This window comes from Lipophrys pholis, assembly GCF_963383615.2.
Source record: "Lipophrys pholis genome assembly, chromosome: 4".
In the NCBI taxonomy this organism is placed as follows: Eukaryota; Metazoa; Chordata; class Actinopteri; order Blenniiformes; family Blenniidae; genus Lipophrys; species Lipophrys pholis.
The window spans coordinates 25,104,402-25,130,894 of NC_137637.1; the positions used below are offsets into that span (position 1 = coordinate 25,104,402).

Here is a 26,493-nt window from a genome sequence, read left to right on the forward strand (position 1 = left end):
GATTTCTAATATCAACCACATGAGACAACTGTAACCAGTGTGCCACGCTGCCATTGCGCGCGCGCACACACACACACACGCACGCACGCACACACACACACACACATACACACACACACACACACACACACACACACACACACACACACACACACACACACACACACACACACACACACACACACACACACGTGGATGTATAAAAAGTTACCACCCACATTCAAAGAATAGAGGGGGATGATGGCTTAAAGGACCGGCTCCACCTTTTACTGTTAGCAGCATGCTTAAATTTATATTACACACATACACGTTATGCCCGGGGCTTCCGCAAGAAAAAAAACGCAGCTTTTACAGCAAAAAAACAGAACCAGAAGTATTATTCTCGTTGTTGCCTGCCGCGGACCAGCAGCTAAGACCTTAGCAGGGTATGGTTTGTTTTATAAGGATGTAATGGAGACAAAATAAAATGCAAAACCATAACAAATGTTTGAGCTATCATCAGTTGCAATGACTTCTACTAGCTCCTTTAAACAAATGCCATTTACTGGCACTGGATCTGCCATCACAAAGATGGATCTTATTTGGAAAATGAAGGAATCCTGGAAATCGGTAAAGATTTACTCTTGTGAAATTCACATTTGATGTAAGTGGGAGAGATTACCTTCAAGTTCTTCCCCTTGCAGTAAATAAAAAAATTAAAAAAGCTCAAGGGTGAATAGGTACACCAGAAAGGGGGGAAAATCCTACCCACCATTGTACTGTGGACCTTTGTTTTCTATAACAGGGGTCCCTAACTACTGAGCCATCGATAATTTCTTATTTTTAAGCATAAACCTTACTAAAATGGAAAAATGGCCATTTCTGTTGCCGTGCATGAAACTGTTGCACGGAATAAAACAGGTTCGGATGACTAATTTAACAGAAACATTGTGAGATGTTCTGTTTGGGTTCCCGTTTGATGTGTAAAATGAAAGAAAGTCATTTCATCACATGAAATCGCTTTTTGCCACAATTATTAACTCAACACTTGGCTTGACTTTCTCTCCACTAAAGCCTCGTCAACCTCAGCTGACCCCTGTCGAATTTTCCCAATTGCTTTGAACCGACTATCACTCTTTCTATTTTCAAATCTACGCGGCTGCAATTTGTCTAATACGCCCTTTAATGGGTGGGAAAGCTCCTAGTGACCGTGAACAATGATTTTCAGAATATTTCCCATGACTGCAACATTTCCCCTTTCTATTATGTTTGCCCTTTGGCTAATGCGATTCAAGCTTTTTAAGTGTCTAATGCCTTTGCCCTCTGGTGTCAGCCCACTACTTAGTAACAAGCTCCCCCACCCCACCCACCCACACCCCCTCCAATCCTCTGCCTCATTTTAGCGTTATTTAATGGTTTCAATATCAATTTCTCGGAGATCTTGTGAAATAATTTGCGTGATATGACTGCATGCAACAGTTGTTTGACAGGAAGTAGCTCATTTCACGCACATTGCCAGAGCTTCATCTTGAGAGCTTTACATGGCTCTGACAGGATAGGCAACGGCTTAATGACAACCACAACAACAAACATGTAGTCACTCGAAATTTAAAAAAAAAAAAAAAGGAATTATATAACACAGTGGGGAAAAATGAATGGAGCCCCGGAGATGAACTAAAATAACCCTCAGAGATCAGATCCTCAGAGATGTAAGGGGGCAGACCATCCCTTTATGAGGAGAAAAGAGGTAACAGGGGGATGAGGACAGAAAAGAAATGTCCGCGTGAGTCTTTGATTATGTGTCCTCTGGAGCATCCCGGGCCTGTCTGCTCTGTTCTCTGTGCAGCCAGAGCTGATCGGCTCTGCTCGGTGAGCCTCCGTCGGGTTTAGCCAGGGCCGGCACAGACAGACAGCTGCTATTAAACCCTGATTGTTTCAGGTTCACAGGGTGTGAAAGGGTCTGATTGAGGGGCTGTGATCCCAGTGAGGGTGGTCTTTCCACCCCCCCCCCCCCCCCCCCCCCCCCCTTCTCCCTCCAGCTCACCTCCCTCTTTCTGGAAGGTGGGAGGAGGAGGAGGAGGATTGTGTGTGTGTGTGTGTGTGTGTGTGTGTGTGTGTGTGTGTGTGTGTGTGTGTGTGTGTGTGTGTGTGTGTGTGTGTGTGTTGGGGGGGGGGGGGGGGGGGTGAAAGGCATCACGTGACGTATGTTTCTTGCTGAGCGGACTAAAATGGAATCTGGACAAAAACACACCACTTGTTGCTGCCTGCCTCTGGTTACGTGTGGGTCACATGACCAGCGGCCGATAGCTCAACAATAAATTTCACATTACCCAGCATTGTTAACACCACAAAGATCCCTATGGTGTATTTTGCCATGACAACCATCATTAAAAATTTGACTTAACAAACAAGACGATAACAAATAAACAACCCACATTAAAAAACCTGCCCATCTTTTGTTGTGACATTCCTTGAATTCAACTGTATTCAGCCTGACAGACACTTCATCACAGCACTGATATGGTGCTGATAAACCAGGTCAGTCCCCCACCTGTGGCCGGCTTCAGGACGATAGCTGCTTCCTGTATGCTCTATTTGTTTAAGGGAATTCCCATTAAAGAGCCTTTTGGCCTTAACACACTTGATAAAGACCAGGGAGGGTGAGGAAGCTCCCCTGTGGAGCTTTTCACACGTGGCCAAAGGACAAGTGCACTTTACTCCCTTAAAAACTCCCCCGGCTCAACCTTGACGAGGGTCCCACCACTGCCACTCGATGGGAGATATTCATGAAGTGGAAATTAAATTTGATCAAATCTTGATCAGCAACTGAGAAATTGTTACCAAGTTATCAATTGAACACAGTTTCAAATTGCCTACTGTGCAGCACGTGGTACTATCCTCCGTGTGTGCGTGTGTGTGTGTGTGTGTGTGTGTGTGTGTGTGTGTGTGTGTGTGTGTGTGGGTGTGTGTGTGTGTGTGTGTGTGTGTGTGTGTGTGTGTGTGTGTGTGTGTGTGTGTGTGTGTGTGTGTGTGTGTGTGTGTGTGTGTGTGTGTGTGTGTGTGTGTGTGTGTGTGTGCAAATACTGTTAAGGGGAGGTGGTGCGTTTGTGTGCTCAGCACTTCTCACTGTCACTTTGGAATAAATAAGAGTTTGGCTCTTCTATAGAGTCCAGTGTTGACGCTCTTCAGTCCAGGGCCACTACATGAAGACCATCAGCCTAATCTTCCCACATTAGCAGCTACAGTCAAACTCTTACTGACATAATTAGATTACAATCCACACTCTTTCACAGATTAAAGATAGATTATTATCCTTTCAATTCATGCCCCCCCCCCCCCCCGGAATTTTCAAAAGAAAAGGACGTTGGTCATTCGGCACCCAGTCTCCTGAGGAAAAAAGTTGGGGGTGTTTGCAGGAGTTTTCTGTCCTCCAAAGCTTTTCACAGAGCTTCACTGGCAGTGTTGTTTTGTTGGTGCCTTGGCAGTAGGCGAACTTACATTTGGAAAAAAAAATATTGGCACCTTCAAATACTTCAGGTTACAAGAAACAGCTGTTCTCGGGTGGCCCTGCCACCCTCCTCTGCAGGGTGATTTTAAACGGTAGAGACACTCAGATCCCCCAAAAAGAGGCAAATAGCAAATGAAACAAACGTGTTCAAACCAGGAAAACATTTCTACTTTCAGATGCTTGGACTTTAACAGACCGTGCCACAGTTTCAATCTTGAAGTGTTCATGGAAAGGACTGGGCAAACAATTTCGAGATGAATCCATGAAAGTAAGTGTTTTGTTTTGGAGGGGTTTTTAAGAAGAAAAAAAGAATCTCCGTGAGATTAAATCGAGATTTGATCTTCTAGGATTATTATGCAATTCAATTACAGAAATTCTGCAGCGCCCAAATTAATTAAGACTATCCTCCCAGCGAGACACATCATCATCATCATCATCATCAAGCATCAGCACGACTTACAGTCAATGATAACGCCTCCACGTTTTTTTCCGATACTTCAGTAATGATGCGTAAAAGCTCCATTTAACGCACGAATCAATGTTTTTTTTTCTCCTTCTCTCTCTCTTTCTAATAACCGGTCGTGATTTCAGGATGAATGAACGCGTGCTTACCTCAGGTTAATGTGGGAATATTCAGCATGAAACTTTCTGACTTGTTTCCCAGAGTCCTTGGGGGAGCTCAGAGGGTCCAAGGACTGCGAAAGTCGGAGTTACCAGTAAAGCCCCCTCTCTTCGTTGGTTCTCCTTTTCTCTCTCTCTCTCTCTCTCTGTCGCTCTCTTTCTTACTTTCTTCTAGGCGCGCTCGGATGGAGATGACTGGATTCTTCACAGAAACCGACGCATTGTCTCCCCCACCTCCCCTCAGGAGCGTTTTTCCATACTTTGATTCTTCAGAGTCGCTTTGCGCAAACGTTGACAAAACCGAGCCCCATGTTCGGCTGTGGAGTCCCGCAAAGCTCCCTGGAGTTGGCTGCACAGTCAATGCGGGAATGCGCACCCCTTTCTCCCCCCCCCCCCCCCCCCCCCCCTCACTCCTCCCTCCTCTATCCCTCCCTTTCTCCACAGTCTGTGGACCACCCCGAAACAGGAAGTTCACTTTTTGTTTTTCTTAAAAAAAAAAAAGAAGAAGAAGAAGGAGAAAAACTCCACGCTGCCTCTCTTTTCCCCTCAAAGTCACCATGAGCCTCAGTTTTTACGCGATCAAACCTCGACAATGTGCGTCTTCTTCTCCTCGGCACATTTGCGCAAATGGCACAATGCGTTTATAGATATTTCCTTGGGTCATTGAAAGGCTTTTCTAGCATGCGTTGTGTCCATAAAATGCTCGCACGGACAGGGCTGTGTCTATATAAAGTGCGTCCCTTTCTAGTAAATGGGGTGATCTTTCTATAAATGCTTGTGTTTACTTTAATGGTGTAACTTCAGAGCGGCTCGGCGGACAGCGTGTGTGGCTGGTTACGTGTGGGGATGCTGCAGATTGCTGCGTCCTGCCAGAGAAATCCTCCACAAAACCTGGACTGGACTTCCATCTGCAGCTCGGGAGCAGAGAAACAGGGACAAACAGAATCCTCGCTACATAAAATAATACATGGCTGAAATGATACTGTTGGATTATCTATTGACTATCAATATCACTGATTTCATTAAAAGTTTTATTACAGAGAGCATTAATAGGCCATGCCTTTTTTTTTTTTCATGTAGTACAAGTTTTATCCGCCTTTATGAGCTCAAAAGAAGCTTTCCCAGTGGGAAGTTTCCAGTTAGACTGTGCATGCAGATGTCCCCCCCCCCCCCCCCCCCCACTGTATCAGTGGAACATTCACAGCTTCCCAGTTACTCCTGCAGGCACTTTGCAGTGATAACCCATTGGACAAAGTTTACTGGCGGACCTGTCAGTATTTGGAGAAAACATTCGGGGGAAACATGCAAACTCTTCAGAGGAAGACCATCTCACCCATCCTGAACTGGGAAAAGCTTTGCTTCTCAGGTGAGTGTGCACACAAAATCACAAAGATGTGATATCATAGTAATATGCAGTCCCACCAATGACAACAAGGTTCTCCATGTATTATAAATCATTTTTAATATCTGATGAAATACAGTTGTGATTATATATTTTTTTTAATCGTTTACATTGAACCGTGTTTAGGTTCAAATACTCTATAGATAGATGTATTTTGATTCAATCATTTTTCACTGCAACACGAGCTCTCCAGCAGTAAAGACGCCGGCAGGTCAACATGATTCAGCCGTGTGAAAGTGCCATGACTCATCACTTGATGACTCACGTTTGTGTACGTGAACCTCTAGAAAATAATTGCATTCATTAGGCAGTATCAGCCAAAGTGGGAACAGTTGGTGACCTGAGGCAAGGGCGGAGTCCATAGAGAGCATACGGCCAGCGGCTAAATCAGATTTTGTCAATGAGAGTCGTGGGCTTTAGTCCTAATATATCTGCTGGTGTAGCGGCCAAGCAGGGAATCGTTGGCTGCAAATAGGCCCACAGATGCTGCAGCCATATGCTTCACCTGAATGCAGCGAGAATCCAACAGTGGCTTCACTTGAGATTATCTTAGTGTGGGATTAAAGGTGAAGAGGCGAATCCAGTGAGCATGAGCAGGGATGTTCTAACTGGTCTTACTGGATTATTCTGGTAAAATGCAGAGAGTATTTTTACCCAAGGTTTCAAATACACTACACGTGTCCTTTTAAGTTTAGCCGGGGTAGTTTTTTTTTTGTTGTTATTTTAAAATACTTCAACAGATGCTTTACGTTTAAATCTGTTCACACACAGATGGATGATCGTACTTCTTAAAGGTGCATTTGTTGTTACCAGCCATTAACTTGTGCTATATTACCCTTAGTTTACCATGCGTTATTTAGATAACAGTGACCAAACAATGTAATTTATATCCATTTTATAATATATATTTGTAGATTTCTTTCTTTAAAAATGAGAAAGTCCATATTAATGAACATATAGTACATGTGACTATGCAAGACTATTACCAGAACACACTACTTTACAAGGATTACTGTTACACATCATTAGTAGTTTAAAACTCACCTGCCTCAGAAGAACAAAAAGAAGGAAATATAGTACATTTCAGATTACAGAGCGTGTGCACCATAATTCAATACATTGAATTTATAAGATTTAGTGCACTTTGGCATGAACATAAAAAGCACAATCCTTTTTTTTCGCCATTATATAATCAATCCTCACAGCTATAAACATTTCTGTAGATGGATGAAATTATGGGTGATAAAGTAGCATATACAGTGGCTAAACATATAGAGTTTCACTGTGGCAGTCACTTCATTTGGTTTAAAACCATTTAAATATACAAATTCAGGATGTAAGCCTCCATCAAAATGTTCCACCGAGTGGAGGGAAGGTCCGACCGTTCCTGCACGTCTTCCATGAGGTGGGAATGAAAATGAGCGTACATAGTTAATCTTACACAGTTTTCCTCGGATTTTGAAAGTGGGAGTATTCTAGTTTATTAAACATAATGCATGATTTTACTTTTCAGTGTATTATTACAATTTGAATCAATATTCCTGGTCAGAACACAAAAACAATAATTGACTCGTGCAGAGCTCGTCAAAAGCACGCAATCCCACTTTTGTAATAAGACATATATTTATATTAAATAGAGTTGAATAAAACTTATGGCCTGGCCTATTATATTAGTCCTAGTTTCTGTGATTATTGCCCGTCCATGTTCTCAGCTGCAAACGTTACTCTCTGGCAGATCAAACTAGTTTTTTTTTGTTTTTTTTAATCTGTTTACAAAACCGTTTAAAGTCTAAATGAAGCACTGCTCCTTCTGAATGAAGCGTAGAGAGGAAAGGTGAATGGGATGAAATAAAAGTTCCAGATGTCCACCTTCAAAGCTCATTGAGGGCTTACGCTGGCCGATGGATTAGAGGCAGGGTAAATACGGTGCCGCAGGTAATGCGGAGAAAACTCTCCCAGTCGCGCCCATTCAGTTTCAGCGATCACGAGGATTGGCATGCCGTCTCGTTGGCCATTGCGCTTTGTTTCTGGGAACCTGGACAAAGAATATTCTCACAAAGACCTGCTGCTGCAACCTGGTGCATTAAAACCACTTGGTGGTGTTGTTGCACATTTGAAAGTAATAAAAGTGAGCAGAGGTATTGACGTGACAAAGTGCTTGCAGAATACGTGAGAGTATTGAGGTGGAAGCAGGATCAAATCAGGTTTCTGAACACTCGGATGACTCTAGTTTAGAAGCCCATCAAGCCTTCTGTCTATGGGGTTTTAAAAGTGTTGTACGGAGTAAAGACTGGGCCAGGTTTCAGTAGTCAAGGCCACTGGAGGATACAGCAGAGTAAGCATGTGGGCCAAGTGAGAGGGAGAGAAAGCACCTGTCACTAAGACTCAGAGCAGCTGGACACCATTCCCATGTGCAGCAAAATCCAACAAATCTTTTATAGGATTTGTTTTTCCATTGCAGATGGTCCTTTGCACATGTTTTCCTCCCATTGGCCAGGGGTCCCAAGCTGACCGTGCTGCAGCTCTGCAGGTACCACATATAAGGGTGTGCTTTGCTTCCACCGGGCTCTTCCGTCCCCGATGAGGAGATGAAACACTGCAGACGTACATGCACATGGAGGGATGAGCAGGAGGAGCCGCTGCAGCGTGGAAAGGTAAGCGCTGCATAGAGGGCTGGTTTTAGTTTGATTAAGGGATCTAACGCAAAGTGCATATGGAACAACAGTTTTTGCAACGCATACAAATATTTGAAATCTTCATTTGCAAAGTGAATTTGCCGTGTGAACCTTGCAGCATCTTTTGGTCCTACAAGTTCATGGACGAGTACTCCAGTATTTACTGTATTGAAAATCAATGCTGATATGTTTTTGTTTTTTTAATTTTCTAAAATGTTTGTTATGCTGAATAATAAAGCTGAATTTTATATTGTACAATTATATCAGAAGTTTTAAATTAGCTGTTAGTTTTAATAGGATAACGTCCAGCAATGTGCACAAATACAAACCATTTCTGAATACTGTAAGTTTTATTGTGCCACATTCTACTGTGAAAAATATTTGACTTTTACTATGACTGAACTCATTTGCTTCAAATTATCAATTAATCAAATTTATCAAATTATCTAAAACATTCCGAAGCCAAGTGTTGAATGACTACAGTGCATCTAGAAATAAAATGATATAATTGAAAAAAGTAAATTTTTTGTCTTATGTTATAAATGCACCACATTTATCATAAAAAAAAGTATTTGTTAGCTGATTCTCGTTTTTATACACAAATTTCATGACTAATACATATTTCATTGCTTTACTCAGAATAGATCAATAAATCACTATTTCTTTTTAGGGTACTTTTCATACAAAACTAAAGCAGCATCACAAAGTGATTTACATCTTGAAAGCAAAAACCTTCAATCAGCATGAACACAAGGACAAACTTTGAAATGAGGCTGGTAAGGACATCTACAGCCATGGAAAGGACAATAACAGAAATTCTACAGAAGAATGAAAGCAAAGACAAACTAAATAAACACACTGGTATACCTCTATAATATTAAACAACATTATAATGTTAATACAATATCAGTAAAAAGAGGGAGTCAGAAACATTGTTGAATAAATAATCTATCAATCAATCAATCAATTAAAAAAAAAATGCATTCATTCTAACTTTAGGAATGACTAAATGGGTCCTCATTACCCGAAGACCTGAGACAACTACTATAATGAAGTTCCAATCCATAGGTAGAACTGAGACCATGGAGTGAAAATGTAAGTGACCACTTGAGAAAAGAAAGTCTTGACTTTCCAACATTATCTTACAGAACGATCTGTTGGTCACGCTCCCTACTGGCCAGTCACTATAATCCTGAGGCCAGCTTTGAATGGATTACTTACAAAGACAATTTAAACGAGAGACGAGCTCAGTAATGGCTGATTGATGATTTGAAGACAACATAGCTACTATATATTGTCTGCTTAAAACACCTTAAAATGGTCAGTTATAAAAATGTCATTCTTTTTTTTGTTTGTTTGTTTGTTTGTTTGTTGTTTTTGCTATTTTACTTGGTAAAATGGTAATGAATTTCTGCCCAATGGAAAAACAGAGATCTGATAAAGACATGCAGTTTAGGATAAAGACAGATAGTACGTATCATATATAAAACCAATGTGTGAAATGGAGGCTCATGGAAGATGGATGGCTGGATACATTGCAGTCTCTCTTTACATTTATCTTTCTTCTATAACGCTCCATCCCACTAAGGGTTGTAGAGGGCTCTAGTGGATCCCAGCTCACTATGGTTAAAGGCAGGATAAAGAGCAAACACAGACAGTCGCACTAAATTAATCAGACTTTATTATTCCCCTTGGGGAGATAGCTTTTTTTTTCTGCATTGGCCAATTCCGTTTCTATGATGTGGAGGTGCAGCAGCCACATTGGGGAACTGATGGGGACAAGGGTCTTGCTTAGAGACTCAAATTAGTGACCCATCAGCTGTGGGATTCGAACCTGTGAACATTCTCTAACCGCGAGGCCACCAGTTACACTAAAGAGCATTTCTGGAGTCAGTACATGTTTTTGGTGTGTGGGAGGAAACGACTTGGAAAAAACAAATCACACAGAAAGTCTGCAAGACCAGACTCAAACTGGACTTTGTCATTGCTGTAAGGCTGAATACGACACCTCATATATCATAAATGTATCATAAACAATCATTGATAGTTTTCACATGTAAAATATTTGTGTTGGATGGCATCAATAGTTGTGTTTTTTGTTTGTTTTTTGCCATTAAAAAAATCTAATCAAATATATTGTTTTGCCTTTTATATGACTCTTATTATAAAAAGGTCCCTTTTCTCATTTTCAGTGTCAGCCGCCAGGGGGCAGCATCACACAAGCTGAAAACAAGGCAACCCAAATTAGCCCAAAACCTCTTCAACCCTTCACGCAGCTGTCAGTGTAAGAAAACATGTAAACATACAGTGAATGGTATTAAGAGCTTCCTTTCAGGCAGTGTTGAGATAAATATCAATGAACTACATATGGATCATTTGTTGTTGTTGTGGTTTTTTTTATGTATTTATTTATCTGCAGTGGCAAATTGAATCTGTTGGCGAAATGTTTAAGCTCAGTTTAAGTACTCAGCCCATATTTCCTGTAGAAATATTCACAAATTTAATCCAGGTTTAATGTCTTTAAAGTTTAATGTCAAAATGATTATCTTCATTTTTCTCTGCTTTTATGACTTTACTGTACATTTGCAGATTTGGAAGATCCTGCCGACTGATACTAAAATAAAAATTGAGGAGAGTCTATTTGCACTGGTATTGGTATGTATGCAGTCAAATACATACATACATACATACATACATACATACATACATACATACATACATACATACATACATACATACATACATGTAGGTTACATCGTTTAGAGGCCACTGGTCCACCACAAAAACCAACCCAAAAGAGATGACACTCGTAATCATACATATGATTCATTTCGTTGTCAATAAATAACATAAAATGCATGTTCTTTGGCACAAACTGCAGTACTAGTACAAAAAAGAAGCCCAGGTCACAGGGATAAGCTCCCTACCAGACTCAAACATGGGACCTGGTTGCTGTGAGGTCAGAGTGCGTACCACTACACAGCCATACATTCTCATACACAGACTGACGTTGTGTGACACACAGTTTGTAATATTCTTCTGTTTTTCTGGACAAATTGAGAAATAAAAATATATGCAGTATTAACTGTGAAAAAGTTAAATTACTAGGTGTGTATCAGTAATGAGGGTTTTATAAGGACCCCTGGCATGTTTTATATACTATGTCTTAAACGTGTAATCCTGAAAAGTTGATAATTGCCCCCAAAATGGCTCAAACTATTTAGGTTCTTATGTAAATTCAAGTGGTGTCTGGAAGCATCTCTGGATGAATCCATCCAATCTTATTACTGCTTTATCCTAACTAGCGTCACAAGAGGATGTTGACTATCTCTGTTTAACATTGCCAATGTTTGTACACCAAATAAAGAGTAAATTTTTTTAGATACAATCATATGAACTAAGTTTTTGGGAAGTTTTCAATCTGATTCAGTGAACTTCTCCAACTCTGCAGCGTGTTCTGGCTCGTACATCTTTGAGCTGTCACATTCTAAGCTGGCATACAATAACCTGATTAGATGGATTCTGTTTAGTCGTCTTTGACAGAATTAGGTCCCCCACAGGAAATTGTGTGTGGTAAGTCCTGAGCGAGGGTTAAGGTGGAACAGCAAGGACTGTGACATTAATTCCCTGAGCTGTGCTGATGCAAGCTCCTGCTGGATCATGGACTATTTAAGTCTGACAGCCCCTGTCCTCGTTAAAGCACCCACCCTCTTTCAAAGGTAGGTTTCACACCTAAAAGGTTCGGTGGGAATATGTCTAATGGTAACTGAATCGTGGGCTGTGTTTTTTTTTTTTTCAAAAAATGTAGGTTATCGTGATCACGGTTTCACATTTTATATTTCTGTGTTGTGTTAAAAAGATATGGTGCGCTCTCACGCCAGTACAAAAATATTGTTTGGCAGAATTTACAAAAAGCTCTTTTAACCCACTGAACAGCAAAAACTCTTGTACACATATTCTTACCCTTGGATCAGCTCCGTTGGAGTAGGCCAAGTGCTCCATGGTCTGTTGTATAAAAACACTGAATTCTTTTAGGGTACAGTTTTTATAGGATGATATGTCACTGATCTACACAGTCTTCTCTATAATAAAAATATGCACTAAAGTACTCAAAAGTTACAAAATGAATGGTAAAGGAACAGCTTTAACTTAATATTCACTACAAAAAAAAAATTTTAGTCTCAAGGAATTTAAAGTTTGCAGCTCATTGGTTCGCTTAATTTTCTGTCACAAAACGTCCTTAATATTTTGATTCACTCGCAATTCCTCATCAACTTTTATTTCAGGCATAGCGGGTGTTTTTAACCGATGAAAAGTCGAGGATAAAGAGAGTCTGCTACAGTGGTGCAGGGTTCAGCACTGTTTCCTCAGAGTGTGACTGTTTATCTCGGGACTCCATTTTCCTTCCACAGTTCAAAAACATGCCTTTGAAGTTAAATGGTGAATCTCATTTGTCCAGAGGTGCGACTGGTGATCTGTCCAGGAAGTACTCTGTCTTCGCCCATAGTGAGCTGGGATAAGCTCCAAGACATAATGACCCTAGATTGGATTAAGCCGTATAGGAACTTGTGTGATGTTGAGGAAAAACACTGCATAAACAGCAACCAAACAAAAAGCACTGACAAAGTTTTAAGTAGCTAAAAAGTCAAGTCCTTCCTTCAGAAGCCGGTGGAGACAGAGCGATAAGAGAGTGACTGTTGCACTTACCTTTGCCAGAAACCAGAGACAACGACAGTCAAAAATACAAGGATGTTACATTTAGGTTTACAACGTGTCCAATAGGGGGAAATTTCTCTGAAGAAATCCAAAGCCAGGCTTGATAAGTGTAACAAAGCGTAAGAGGCCTCGTGCAAATGAATACTTCTACAACCAAACTCATCTCTAAATCGCTCGTACCAGGATCTTGTGATAGTTCCAAGAACTTGGGGAAAGTTTCTGTGATGGTTCGAAAGTACTCGGAACCATTTCTGTGTCGTGTGTGAGACTTTGCATTGCCTTGTACAGAATTATTAGGGGAGTGCTTATGAACTCTGACTTCGCTCACACACAGTAAGCATGTGTCATGTATGCAGTTATCTGGAGCATTTGTTGAATCCGACGTGTACCACTTGCTCGTTCCAACTGTAGGTAAGAAAGTAAAAGAACGTCACAACAAGAATTGGAAAATGTTGCATGGAACTCATTGGGTCTGGCCCCAGTGAGGGGACTCATCTTCAATCGGTAGCCATTGGCAGCTTCATCTTCGGAGTACGTTCCACTTTGTGATCAAGAATACTCTGCTTAATGACTTATTAGAGAACAACACTCCCCCAAACACATGTCAGGGGTTCAGCTTTGAACTGCAGCAAAGTCACTGAGCATGAGGTGGCAAGCAAGAACACATGTATTCCTGACAGACTTACTTGAAATAGGAGTGAAGTAAATTGGAAGGGGTTGGGCGACCTCAGACCTGAGAACCTCAGAATTCTCCTGCTCTTTATGTACCACAACTTCTTCTTTGTCGTTCTTTCAGCATCACCTTTGGATAATTAAGATCAATAGAGCAACTAATGTCTTTAATGACAGAAATTAGACGCACCAACTGGCATTGCCCATTGCCCATGCTCTCCTTGTGAGGAACTATTGCAGTTCAGGTTGTTAAAGTCGATTCACCATTGTAGCTACCTCAGACGACTAGTAGCTAAAGCTAGTCGCGAAGCGTGTTGGAATTACAGAATGGGGTTTCGGAGCTGCACTGTAAAACTCACGCAAACACTCCAGATTAATATTGTGTGTTTCCGAGCTGGAAAGTTCGTCAGGCAGACTTACCTGAGTTCTGCAGGGCCTGCACTCAGCGTGGCCAACTGACGCATATAATAAAGATAATATGGGCATAAGATTGGTGTTTGGGGATCTAATTGACTATTCCTTGCAAGGACTACAGGCTTGTCAGAGCTGTTATACAGAAGAAGACTAGTGTACCAAGGATTTTTCAGGCAGAGCAATCTTCTACCCTTGTTGGACAAGTCCATTCTAAGTTTCTGGGATATCGGACAAGTCCAACGTATGTTTTAAAATGACATGTTGATGTCTTCCTTGTTCTCGTTTATTGCAGTACCCTAAGCTATTTTAGAAAATGGTGGATTGATGTATCTGGAGGGATTGTCCACGGTTCCTGCTGCCGGTGCCTACTTCTCTTTCCACATGTTGACAAGTTTGTCCCACGTGGTATGAATAGGAGACCATCCAACAAGGTATGGATGCCAAGTCAAACAGGTTTATGTCTCAAGTGCTGTAATTCAACAGCTGACATCTATTGCACAAATCGCGTGTGTAAGATAACGTTGACTCATTGCTCAGTCTAGCGAGGGAGACTCATCGTCTCTTCAACAAAAGGACACGCCAAAAACAAGGAGAGTGTTTAATAGGTTTGATCTTGACTGAGTCTGTGTTATCGCTTAATGTAACTGAGATCTTTGCGGGTTCAGTAGTAAATTATAAAAGCACAACATGCAAGAACATTGCCAATAATTGAAGAGCCAATACGCTTAAAGCATAGTGCTATTCCTTGGCTGTACCGCTTAAAGCCACTGGACATGCACTCTTTCTTAGACATCTTTATTGTACACTGTAATCTTAAACCTGCATGTTGTAGGGACTTCTATGTTGTGTTTTCATACTTCCACATCTGAAATCTATTACTTTTCATCGGTATGTATGTCTGGTCTGTAAGGAATATAACTGATGTGTCGTATCCAGATGGTGCCAAAGACTGATGATGCCATTGGACTGTTTCTTGAAGCTGGCTGATCTTGTACTAGAAGACCAGCACAACTTGTAAGGTAAGCATTCGCCAACAAGTACCTTAAGGTTGTCTCAGGGTGGTAGGTACAAAGTACTGCGTTGTTAGGCTTTTAGTTTTGCATGTTAAGATATGTTTAGACAAGGGATTCAGGCGCCAAGTGTGACTTGCCTTAGGGTGAGGGCTTAGAAGAGATTCCTTGTGTTCAGCAATTATTCAGCCTATGCAGGAGTTTGAAATCTGGCTGTCTGAGACGTTTCTTATGTGCTAATGGAAGCGTTTCAGTTATCGCCGGCACTTTGAACTTAAAACCTAGATTTTTCCACCTCAAGCATGATTGGTAAGGAGATCCTGTTCACTCTGTCATCGCCGACACCGAACCTGCTCCAATCATTTGAAAATCAACCTGTATCCCCTGAAAGCTCTGGACCATAACGATTCCCACAAGACTCCTTTGATTTCAGTTGCATGAAAATTAGTGTGCGAAGCCTCTGTCAGTACCATGACAACCTGCTGGGTTTTTTTTGTCCAATTATGTTTACAGGTACAAGCAGAGGCTTGGGAGTCAGAATTCAATGCCTAATCAGAAGCAAAAGCATGTCGGCATGTTTGAAAGGAGGATCACATTTCAGCATGCCGAGACGCAGTTCAGTGAAATACTCATCACAATCTCAGAAGTGAAGCTCAATCACGATAAAGTAACCCGGTAGGTGTTGTATTGAAGTGTAACCAAGAGAAAAACTGGGGGACACTTTTGCTGTTGTGTTGACAGGATTCAATCAGAAAAGTTGGTGGAGGACTTACTTTTTGCGACTCGTGACTACTGTTATTTTCCAATGTCTCTGATTGGCACGCTCAAACATCAGCTGAATGAACTAGACTTCCGATGAATTAATACCTGGACAATGTCACTCTTTGACATATTCCTGTGACATGTGGTCCATGTGGACCATGGTGGTGTGAATTGTTAGTGGCTTCACTAAAGAAATCTACCATCACACAGACAGTGAGGCACATTAAGTGAGAAATGATACAGGATTTCAGCAGCCTCTATATTGATACTAGCTACTAGTACTTCCTGTTGAAAACACTGAACAGACCAGTCTAGTGCCCTCTGCTGACCAAACCGTTAATCACTATCCCAGGAGGAATCACTTTTCTTTATTTTTAACCCAGTGTTTCGTGATAAAAGCAACTGTTGTTCACAAGAACTTGATCTGTCGCTTAAAACAACTCCAAAACTGTTTTTTTTTATACAGATAGGACCTTTGGTAACTCTGGACCCTGAAGGCTTGAGAGGGTGGTGCCCTCTCACGTTTTGTGACAAGAAGTGTGTTTTCTGCCCCGTATGATACTTCTTGTGTGAAGTTGGGAATAATACAGATTAAATGAACATTTAACCCTTTTGCACACTTCTGCATTTTGCCGGCCTCTACTTGGCAATTTTGGAAATACATTCTTGGAAGTAAACGTGAGTGAGTAAAGAGCATCATTATCGCAGTAAAGTAGGCATCGATTTAATTGGATTTTACTCCGTTGTAACGAGTGACCCTCAAGCTTATTACTTTGAACAACGCCACCAAGCGGTGAGCCCGTGGAGTCGGAATCTGATCCTTTGTTTTGTAAACACTAACAGTGTGTCCTTCCAAATCTATTGTCACAACTACCAGTTGATTTATTAATAAAAAGAAAACGCCAGCTTGATTATGTAACAATTGAGAATAATATATGTAGAATTGACAACTCTAACACAATTTGTTTGTAAATTAGTAGGTTTTTTTTTTAAGGAGCAGGTTAGCAAGTAGTCACACATTAACCATCTTCATAATAGCAAGAAAATACAGGGTTCATATTATATTATATTATATTATATTATATTATATTATATTATATTATATTATATTATAATGTAATTTGAAATATTTCATGAACTTTAAACCATATTCAGAAGGAATTTTATGAAAAGTAACATTACAACATGTATGTATTGTACATTTGTTTGTTTGATTTAACTTTTCACTGGGTTTTTCATCACACTGGCCACAAAATTCAGTTACCTCGAAGTTGCTACAACCCTACTTAAAAAAAAAACAACAACAAAAGATTAATGGATTTGACGATATGGCACTGTGACATACTGGTATTCCATCCAAGCATGTATATAGGAATTTCTTGAAGAAAAGTTTTCAGCCAATTTGAAAAGGAAGTGGCCTGGATAACAGTGGACGGACATAGAGTCAAAATTAAAGCCCTGCCTGAGTTCACATCAAGGATGCTGTAATGAGGTGACTGATGTAACACAGCGAGGTATAACAGGTAAATGGGTCTGTCGTAATGGGATCATCCTGTGGATTTAAAAGTTATTTGAAGTGCTGCGTACATTTAAGTGTGAATAGAGATCACTGATCTAGGTCTTGAACAATGGCCTTGAAGATGCAAGTAAACTACTTCTACTTTGTGCCCATAATTATTATATTTACTCAACAAAACCTTGCATAGCTCCGTATAGATTGGTTACAGCATATAGAAAAAGTTAAATAACAGTATTTTATATCATAATGCACTTTGTTATCAGTGCTTTTATGGGTTGCATAGAGAACATCTTTATGCTCTCTCGTTCATTAAATATCATATTTGGATATTGCACATTAATTAATATCTGTGAATGTGAATATTGATGCCTGACTCACATTCAATTAAATGAAATAACAGTACAGTCCATGATAGAAGTCTTTCAAGTGAAATAGTTCTGCAGCCAGCTGTACTGTATTTCTTGCTTTGGGTCGAGTATCAGATCATTACTCCACATTTTAAATTGCTGACTTGAATAATTCAGGATTTTTTTATTTTTTTTTTAAATGTGTCAACACTAAGTTTGAGTCATAAAGTATTTTTGCAACAGTCTTCTGTCTATGACGGCTACAGCATCAGAAATATCCAGATATACAATGTGTCAGAAAATGACTGGCATCATTGAGCTGATTAGCGCACTAATCTGAATGTTCCACATAAACAACAAAGTTGTTTACTGGTCATTAGCAGACTGCGGGGGAGCAAAGGAGAGAGTGTGAAAGGAGATTCTTACCATGTTGTCCTGTCATGACACTGCGGGGGGGGGGGGGGATGAGCCTGACTGACACCTCAACCCTCCCCGTGGGATTTGTGGGATTGTGAGTGGAGTGAAGGATTAGGATTTCAGTGGCACACAGCAAACAGTTGGTCTGTGGGTCAGTGTGTCAGTGTATCAGTGAGTCAGTAGGCTTTTATTTTTCTCAGAGTAGGTCAGCTATTTGCTTTCCATGAGCGAGATCAATGTAATTACTTTCCGGTGTCAAAGAGTTCTCACCTGCTCACATGTTATTGGGGACGTTCACTCCTGAAAGTGTCGCTCCGAAACCATCACATGTGCAGCCGCGCACTCCGCCGTTATCCAGAAACGTCAGGTTTTCTGATTGGGGATGGAGCGCTCACCACTGCGCCACATGAAAGGATCAGAAACTGCTGTTTTAATCCACAATCAAACACACACCTCATAGCAGATGTTGAACGATAGCTGACCATTTTAGATGTTGTAATGACTATCACACTTCTTTTTTTTTTTTTTAAACGGAAAGCAGTTGAAGAAGACCTCTAAAAATGATCCACAAACTGCTCAACTATAGAATTGCAAAGTTGTTGAAAGTCAAAGCATCTTACGTTCGTAAAATTAGCAGTGATTCAGACAAGATGGAAAACTATCTGTGCTCAAGGGACAGGACTGAATATCAACATTGGTTATTCTAGATCATTGAGGCAGTTTGGAGATTCCACGTTTCTCTCTGCGCCCGCATTGGTGTCCCAGCTGCTGTAGGTCCCGCCCACAATCCCACAACTGGCCTGTTGAGTTAAATGAACAATAGAAATTGCTCCATGATTGTGTTTTTTGTTGTTGTTGTCCCTGTGTGGACTGGTGACCGTCCCCCACTGTACTTTTAACTTTGATCATATTTACCCTTTTGTGTTTTCCCAGCATGGTCCCAGTGATCGAATACAAAACCTTTTTACCTTCCCGCAAATGCTTTTTTTTTTTTTTTTTTTTTAACAAATCTGGGTCACGAGAACAAAGGTGAAGGTGTTTGATTGATTCGTCATGACTCCGTTCACAGTTTCTGACCTTGATCGCCTGACGTTTTCTTCTTCTTGTTTTAAGTACGGCGAATGGCACATTCACCAAGAGACAAACTTTCCATCCAAACTGTTTCATCCAATCCTTTGGGGTCGTCGGGGCGACGGAGCCCGAGCCCAGCTGACTTCGACAGAACCTGGAGGCAAACAACTGTGCCACAAATGATGATGCAAGAAAAAGTATGGGAAACTTTTGGAATTCACTCCTTTTCAACATCAGTTGGTTACAAAATGTGAAACAATCTTCATTTGAGTCACGAGTAGCTACAAAGCGCTTCAACCTAATGCCACATAGTCCATTCAACAGTGGGGGAAAGTAACCAATACAATTTTCTTGCCACTGTACTTTTCGATTCTTAGTGATAAAGTGGACATTCTGAACCAATACTTCAACTTTAATATGAATAAAGACTTTGAACGGCCTCAAAAAAACAAACAAACAAACATCTGTTGCCAGATTACCTTCAGACACTGATTATAGTCCATTTTTGATGGTGTAACTTCAGCACTACTGTTGGCCACACTGGACGAGTTAGGACATTTTCTCTGGAAAGAACATTTTGTTATGACCTATGTTTGATATAATAAGTTATTCAACCTGAAGAAGTTTCACTCTGAGATGACTGAAAACTACATTATACATTTATGTATATTAATATATATATAAATTGAAATAAGTGTGTGTGTGTCTGAATGATGCAATGTGACATTCTTCTTTGTTGATAAAAGATCTAAGTGAAACTGCATGATTATTATTTCTATTTCCATTTCATTTCTCTACCCTGTCCTAACGCCTGTTTTGAATGAAATCAAACTTAATGCCGATGATTTCATCCACAGATTACAATCAACCTGAGACGCAGATGCGTGGTGTGAGAGTGACGGCATGCCAAGAGAATGAGACAACTGTTTACCCATCAAACACAGACGGTCCATAAAGCCACTTCTACTGTTTGTATGAGCAAACACACCCTTTGCCTCAGAGACAGCACCAGCATGCTGACATGGCAGGTACATTGTTTCTCATGCAAGGTTAATATTTAGATCTTAGTTTCTTGGTTATTGTTTGTTTTTGGTTTTTTCAGTCACAGTCATACTAATGCATTTCACTCTCCAGAAAAAGACGGTATGTCTCAAAACTGTGGGACCGACTATATCTAATCAAAATGACAGAAAGAATCATAACCACCTGAGATTCATAAACCAAAGAAAGTGTCTTTCACAGTCAATCTGAACTGATTTCTTTTTTTTATTTCCAGTGAATCCATGTTCACTATGTCCAAGCTTGCTTCTAAAAATTGTCCAAAAGTGGCCCACCAGCATGTAAAACACATTTTACATGTATTTTCCGACTGTACTAGAACTGAATACTATTGGTAATTGAGAAATCATGATTTTTTATTTTTTTCTGCATGGGACAAAGCATTTGGTCTACATTTTTCTAGTGACAATTCTTCATCCTTAGGTGGTTGTGACCACCTTTCCAATCTGTTATCAAGTGAAATCATGCCTGTTATCACTGACAGAATACTTAGTTTGTACAAAAGCCAGATTTGTGGGGGTAATTTGAACTTTACATGGGGAGAGTAAGAAGTTTAAGATGTTTAATTTCTAATTACAACACACCAAGGCAAACAATTACATGTCTTTGTCTTTATTCCAGCTTCGAACGTGACTGTGTTCGTGGTCATCCATCGTCTCAACACATCTCGGCCTCTTGCATGGCGATCTGGAGATCGAGCACATGTGAGGTATTTATATTGCTGTATTATAATTACCAATCAAACATGGTAGAAGACGTAGTTCTGCCGACCGGCAGTGAAGAAGAAAACGTTTAACTATGATGCAAAAGCATGTTGTTCGGAAAATACTAACAACAATGTAAATGTAATTGTTGGATTATCAATACCACATCATTAGATTTTCTCCAATTTGTGGGTTCAATTCCCTGTTTTACCCAAGTGTCCTTGAGCAAGACACTAAATCCCAAATTGCGCCATATAATAGTGTCACCATTAGAGTGTGTGTGTGTGCGTGCGTGCGTGTGTGTGTGTGTGTGTGTGTGTGTGTGTGGGTGTGTGCGTGTGTGTGTGTGTGTGTGTGTGTGTGTGTGTGTGTGTCTGTGTGCGTGTGTGTGTGTGCGTTTGTGAAAAACAATCGAGAAACAGCTTCATTATTTCATTTGTTTATTAAAAAATAAAACTTTAACGGCTGTAATCTCGTTTCCGCATTTCAACAATAAACTGCTATTACAATTTAGTTTTCCACATGAAAATATAGAGACGTAACATCATATAAAAATAAAGACAAGAATTAGATTGAAACAGAATTGAAACATTGACTGCATCTTTGTCAGTTACATGGATCCCCTGCAAGGATGTACAAAACCACACTTCTAAACTCTACTTAGGAAAATACAATGACATTTGCTTTTTGTAGGCCCTTTTTTGGGGGGAGGGGGGTGGGGGTGGGGGTGTGGGTGTGGGGGGGGGGGGGGGTTACAATGTAGTTTGTGCACACCTGAGTTAGAAGAACAGCAGACCCATCAAGCAAAGTTGTCTTTAAAATACAGTAGGGCGATAAAGTGCTTTGTAAGTGGCACCTCGATGTCACAGTCAGAGCTGAGGCAGGAAGTGCTTTTCAAGAGAAATCACACGATAAAACACACAGAAAACGAACTGTTTTACACTCGGGCCAGCACGGTGGAGCAGTGGTTAGCGCAGTTGCCTTAAGGCAAGAAGACCTGGTTTTGATTGTCAGGGACTCTCACTGAGGGAGTTTACGTGTTCTCCCTGCGCCTGCACTGGTTTGAGCTCCCTCGAGTCGGACTTGGATAAGGCGGATACAGAAGATGAAAGGGCGCATGTTTGGAGCAGGACGTGTTAATGCAAGTGCAGCTTTTAGAGGCAACATAGAAGCCTGAAAACTATTTAGGAAACAGATTCAACAAGATCTTGGCAAAACGGCCCAAAGTATCACTTGAATATATATATGTATATATACATATATTTTCAACACTTACGAGAGAGGCCAAATAGTGGCACACACCCACACCCAAACTCAAGCTTTTAAAAAAAAAAAAAATTGAACATTTTAGTTCTAAATGTTTTGTAGAAAGTTTCTTATTATGATTTTATTCACCAATCCAATTTTGGCAACCCCAGGAGCAGGGGAGTTCCTAATTTATCATCAGCACAGAGAACTTGGGACTTTGGGGAGCTATAAATGCCAACGTGCAACAGCACATGCTCACTGACCCACCAGCCCCGCGACTGACGCAATAGCTGAATGTTTGATCACGCTGCTGAAAAGTGACCCCGGGTTCACATACTGCCAGAGCCACAGCTACCCGATCGATCGGCTGACCTGTGTAAATTTACAGTGGAGATGTTGATTAAACATATCTCAGCTGCGTGCGGCATGGACGCTATGGCAGACTCCACCGCCTCGATCCATTTCAGTTCGGTGTTTGTTTTTGTGCTATAGTGAGAACAAAGTGGAAATGTGACATGGCTTGTTGGGTTTGAAGGAAAAGTTCAACTCAACAGATTACTAAAGGCAGTCACATGTCTACATTACACAAAGACCCCGTTAGTCAATAGGTCACACATTTCAACTGGAAATATCACCTTTCCACTGACCCTCTGATGGTATTTTACACCACTCAAGTTGCACTTGTCAAGATAAAGAAAAAGGCACATTTAAAATCAAGAGGTTTTTTTTTTTTCCTAATTTTAAAAGCCCTACTTTAAAATGGCAGCATTTAAATAGGCTAAGAAAGGACCCGCTAAATCATGTAAATGCAAGCATATATACATCTGATACGGATTCTGTGTCTGCAACATGAAGCACAGCTTTGAAAGAGTTGGAAACTCACGTTTTCCTGAAAGCCATGAAATATCAAAACTGAGAATTTGGCTGAATCCTCGCATCGTTGATAAACTACATGTATATAAAAAAATATATCTTAATGTGTTAATGTGTCTGTCCTCGGAATCAAAAGATAAACATTGTTTCTCATTTCTCAGGACTGAAAAGTATAACTGTGTGTCTGCTTACACTTTTGAGACTTTTTGAAAATAATCTTTTTCAGACAGATGTGATTTACTAATCTCACGTTGCCATGAATGTAATGGACATTTCTCAGTTTGGAGCCTAGAATGTCTCAGGGGTTGACATACCCCACCGTTCATCTGTGTTTTGGGCTTATTGAACACAAACGTCAGTCTTTCACTCTCTGTGGTTTATGTGCATCCACAGGACTCTACTATCATGTCCGGGACGTCAGTTTTGACGATGCTGTGCTGAGAGTTGAAGTAGACCATGGACAGAGGCCGACGCTCGGTGGGAATGCAGCACGACGTTGTGGCCGTGTTGATGCCGTTGACTTTGAGCTGGCTGAAGACCGTGGCATGGAATGAGGAGGCTATCCCGGGGGATCCGGACAGATGTTGGGGGCACTGACCCATGCAGTAGTTCATGTGGTAGCCCTCCGGAGCGATGATCCACTCGTCCCACTGGATGTCCTTGAACTTGATGTAGAAGTCTTTCTTGCAGCACACCGTCACGTGGTCGCCACAACGCAACGAGCGCTTCCTGATTGAGTGCTTGGCGTGGTTCTCCCGGAGACGCACCTGGGCCACCATGAAAGGCTGGTAGGTGGCATCGGCGGGGCCGCCCAAGGAGCACAGGTTCTTCCCATCTTCTTCGCAGTTGACCTCCAAGCGAAGCCGGCGTTGGCCGCCATCCAAGAAGGCCTGCAGGGTGCGAGTGATGGGGAAAGTGTGCCAGTTACTCTCCTGGACCTCCAGCATCTTTTCCATCACCAAGGTGCGATTGGAGCCCGAATTCCCGCCCTCCGCAGACATGAAGACGCGGGCGTGGAGACGAGAATCGCGGTACGGGTTGTCCGAGGAGCGGGCATAGATCCATAGAGAGGATTGGAGGACCTGGATACTTTGGCCTCGTTCCTGCAGAAACTGGAAGGTAAGGCTAAGGCTGGCCTCCTCGCCACTCTCTGTCTCGTCTACAAATCAGAAGAAAACAAAACACATAGGATGTTAATATATCAGTATTTGAGAGAATATCCACTTTTCATACGCCGCTATAGATATATGGACTATTTTTATTCATAGGGAGAATCAGTATGAACTCCACATTCCTTTAAATATGGAAATCTAAAACAATCTGCATTTTAACCTACTTTAGACATGTTGTATTACAACTGATCTTTACTAAAAGCTTATAATAAGCCATGGAGGCACACGATTACATGCATAGATTTAGGCAAATACCATTTTGATTTTTGAAGTGAAAAACCAAACAAGCCCTGCAGCAAGAAGACTTCCTAAACAGTACAGACCTGTTGCTTTTTTGCTCATATACATTGTGGCATGAGTACATCTTTGAGCACTCGGTGAAGTCAGTATGTCACTCTTATATCAGCTAATATCACACTTTATTTTGAGGTCACTCTGTTCTTTCTTTAGGCCTTTTTATCCAGTTTAAAAAACAAAAAACCACACACATGAAACTGGATTCTCAGCACTTGAAAAGGCCTAACTACAAATGTTAAGACCCGCCCCCAAGTCGTTTGAGAACTTTCTGTGAAGAGGCTGTAAGTGTGGGCACAAGAGGTTCATTATTTTCCTCCTAAGAGTTTTTGTGGACTTTTGAGGTTTCCTATGTTTCCTTTGTGTTGATGTAGAAGCAAGTTTCAACTTCTGGGCTGACTGACACTGACAAAGTGTGACATTTAGTGGGCTCAAATCCACCCCCTTTTTGTTTTTGGCTTATCTGAGATTATTATTCGCTCACGTTAACTAGCATGATGCTGATTTCAGTACCAGGAGGACCACCAACAGGATGCACCACTTCTTTCACCAGATCGTTTGCAATCATATACGAGTGCTTTTGTTTTACCTGTCTGCACGGCAGATATGCAGTTTTAGCTGAAAGAGGTCGTCCACATATGGTCTGGACCTCCAGCGTTCCCCTTAACCGCCAGCTAGAAGAAAGTGCAAGCTGCAATCTGTTTATATCCCTCCCCTGCTCTGAAAGCATCACTTAACTTCATCCTGAGATCATCAGGTGCTCTCAGGGTGTCACTGCAAGGTTGCGGCCAATGTTCCCAAGACAGCTGGTTGACCTACCTCACACTGCCTGATTATGTCAATCAGACTTAAGAACTTACTGAATTTCAGAGACTTTAGAAGGCAAACATGCCACACCTCCTGGGAGAACTATGTGTCATGAAAGACAATGAAGTAAAAGACCATGCATTCTTTTCAATAAAACTACTCACTTCAAAGATCAATCAAATTTGCTCGGATGTGACCAAATTCATGTCATTTGCCCGTTTCTAGAAGACTACAGCATTTCAAAAGTACTTCACACGGAATATCTTACGCATGTAAAAGGCACGCATGTAATATTTTTAGTCCATTGAAATAATAATTGTACAAAAAAAAAAATAATAATAATAATTGCGGAACTTACTTATATCTGCAAAGCTCACTATTTCATAGCCTTGATCTTTGGTTGGGAAATTGTTTTCTAGTTCAAGAGTACCATCCTGCCTTACGCGCCCCGAGTGCAATTTGCGCAGCGCAGTGAGGAGAGCCGCTCGGGGCACCGTTTGAGTGATGTTTGGCTTCTCTTTCAGGTGCAGTTTGTCCAAAAGTTGCTGCTTGGCAAATTCAATCATCAGCCTTTCTTCTGCGTCTTTGTCCAAGCCCGGTAAGGCGCAGGACGCGCAGCCCGGGGACGCACGGACCGAGAGCTTCTGGAACAAAAAAGGTGCCAGAAAAAGAAAAACGGAGAATAGAGAAGTCGGCGTCATCCTTTCTCTCTGAAGAAATGAAACACGTTTGCACTCGGAATGCAATTGAGAAATTAAAAATAAATAAATAAATCTATCACAGAAAAAATCTTTTCCCGTTAGTTCTTTGGCTGGAGGGGGGGAGAAAGTTTCACAAGTGTTGTCAGAAGTCCTGGCCGACAGGTGGAACACCGTGAGTGAAGGAGGTGAAGGAGCAGAGTGCTTTTTCACTCTGCTGATGATGAGTATATCTGGGGTAATCCACAAAAACTGATGACACGTTGGAAGGACGCACCAATGAGCGCATCGGGGCACAGTGGAAATCACTGGCAAAGACTGTCCTCCTCTCATTGAACACACGCGCGCGCACTCACACAGACGCACACTGACTCACAAATTATCTCCTGTAAATATGATGCTTTTAGTGACACACCTGATACATGATCTCACTCGCCTCTTTTGTATTAGTAAATGCGTAAAGCGGCGTGGACACGTTTCGGGGAAAACAGTCTGGACGGAGTCTGCGCCACGTGCCATCAACTG

The 26,493-nt window shown here is 41.2% G+C and overlaps 2 protein-coding genes across 2 annotated transcripts in view; both read right to left on the minus strand.

Annotated features, from left to right (window-relative positions):
* Window positions 1–4,500, minus strand: part of gli1 (GLI family zinc finger 1) — a 62,212-nt gene extending 57,712 nt beyond the window's left edge. Inside the window, exon 1 of the mRNA XM_080461911.1 lies at window positions 4,100–4,500. The gene's annotated coding sequence lies outside the window, so the exon portion shown is untranslated. The remainder of the gene's footprint in view (window positions 1–4,099) is intronic.
* An 18,113-nt stretch (window positions 4,501–22,613) lies between these two features.
* On the minus strand, window positions 22,614–26,110 carry LOC308108477 (inhibin beta B chain). Its single transcript, XM_080461454.1, has 2 exons — window positions 25,629–26,110; window positions 22,614–24,156 (listed from the first exon to the last, which is right to left on the minus strand). The coding sequence occupies exons 1-2, from the start codon at window positions 25,969–25,971 to the stop codon at window positions 23,375–23,377; spliced, it is 1,125 nt and encodes a 374-aa protein (XP_080317580.1). The 5' UTR covers window positions 25,972–26,110; the 3' UTR covers window positions 22,614–23,374.
* Between the last annotated feature and the right edge of the window lie 383 nt (window positions 26,111–26,493).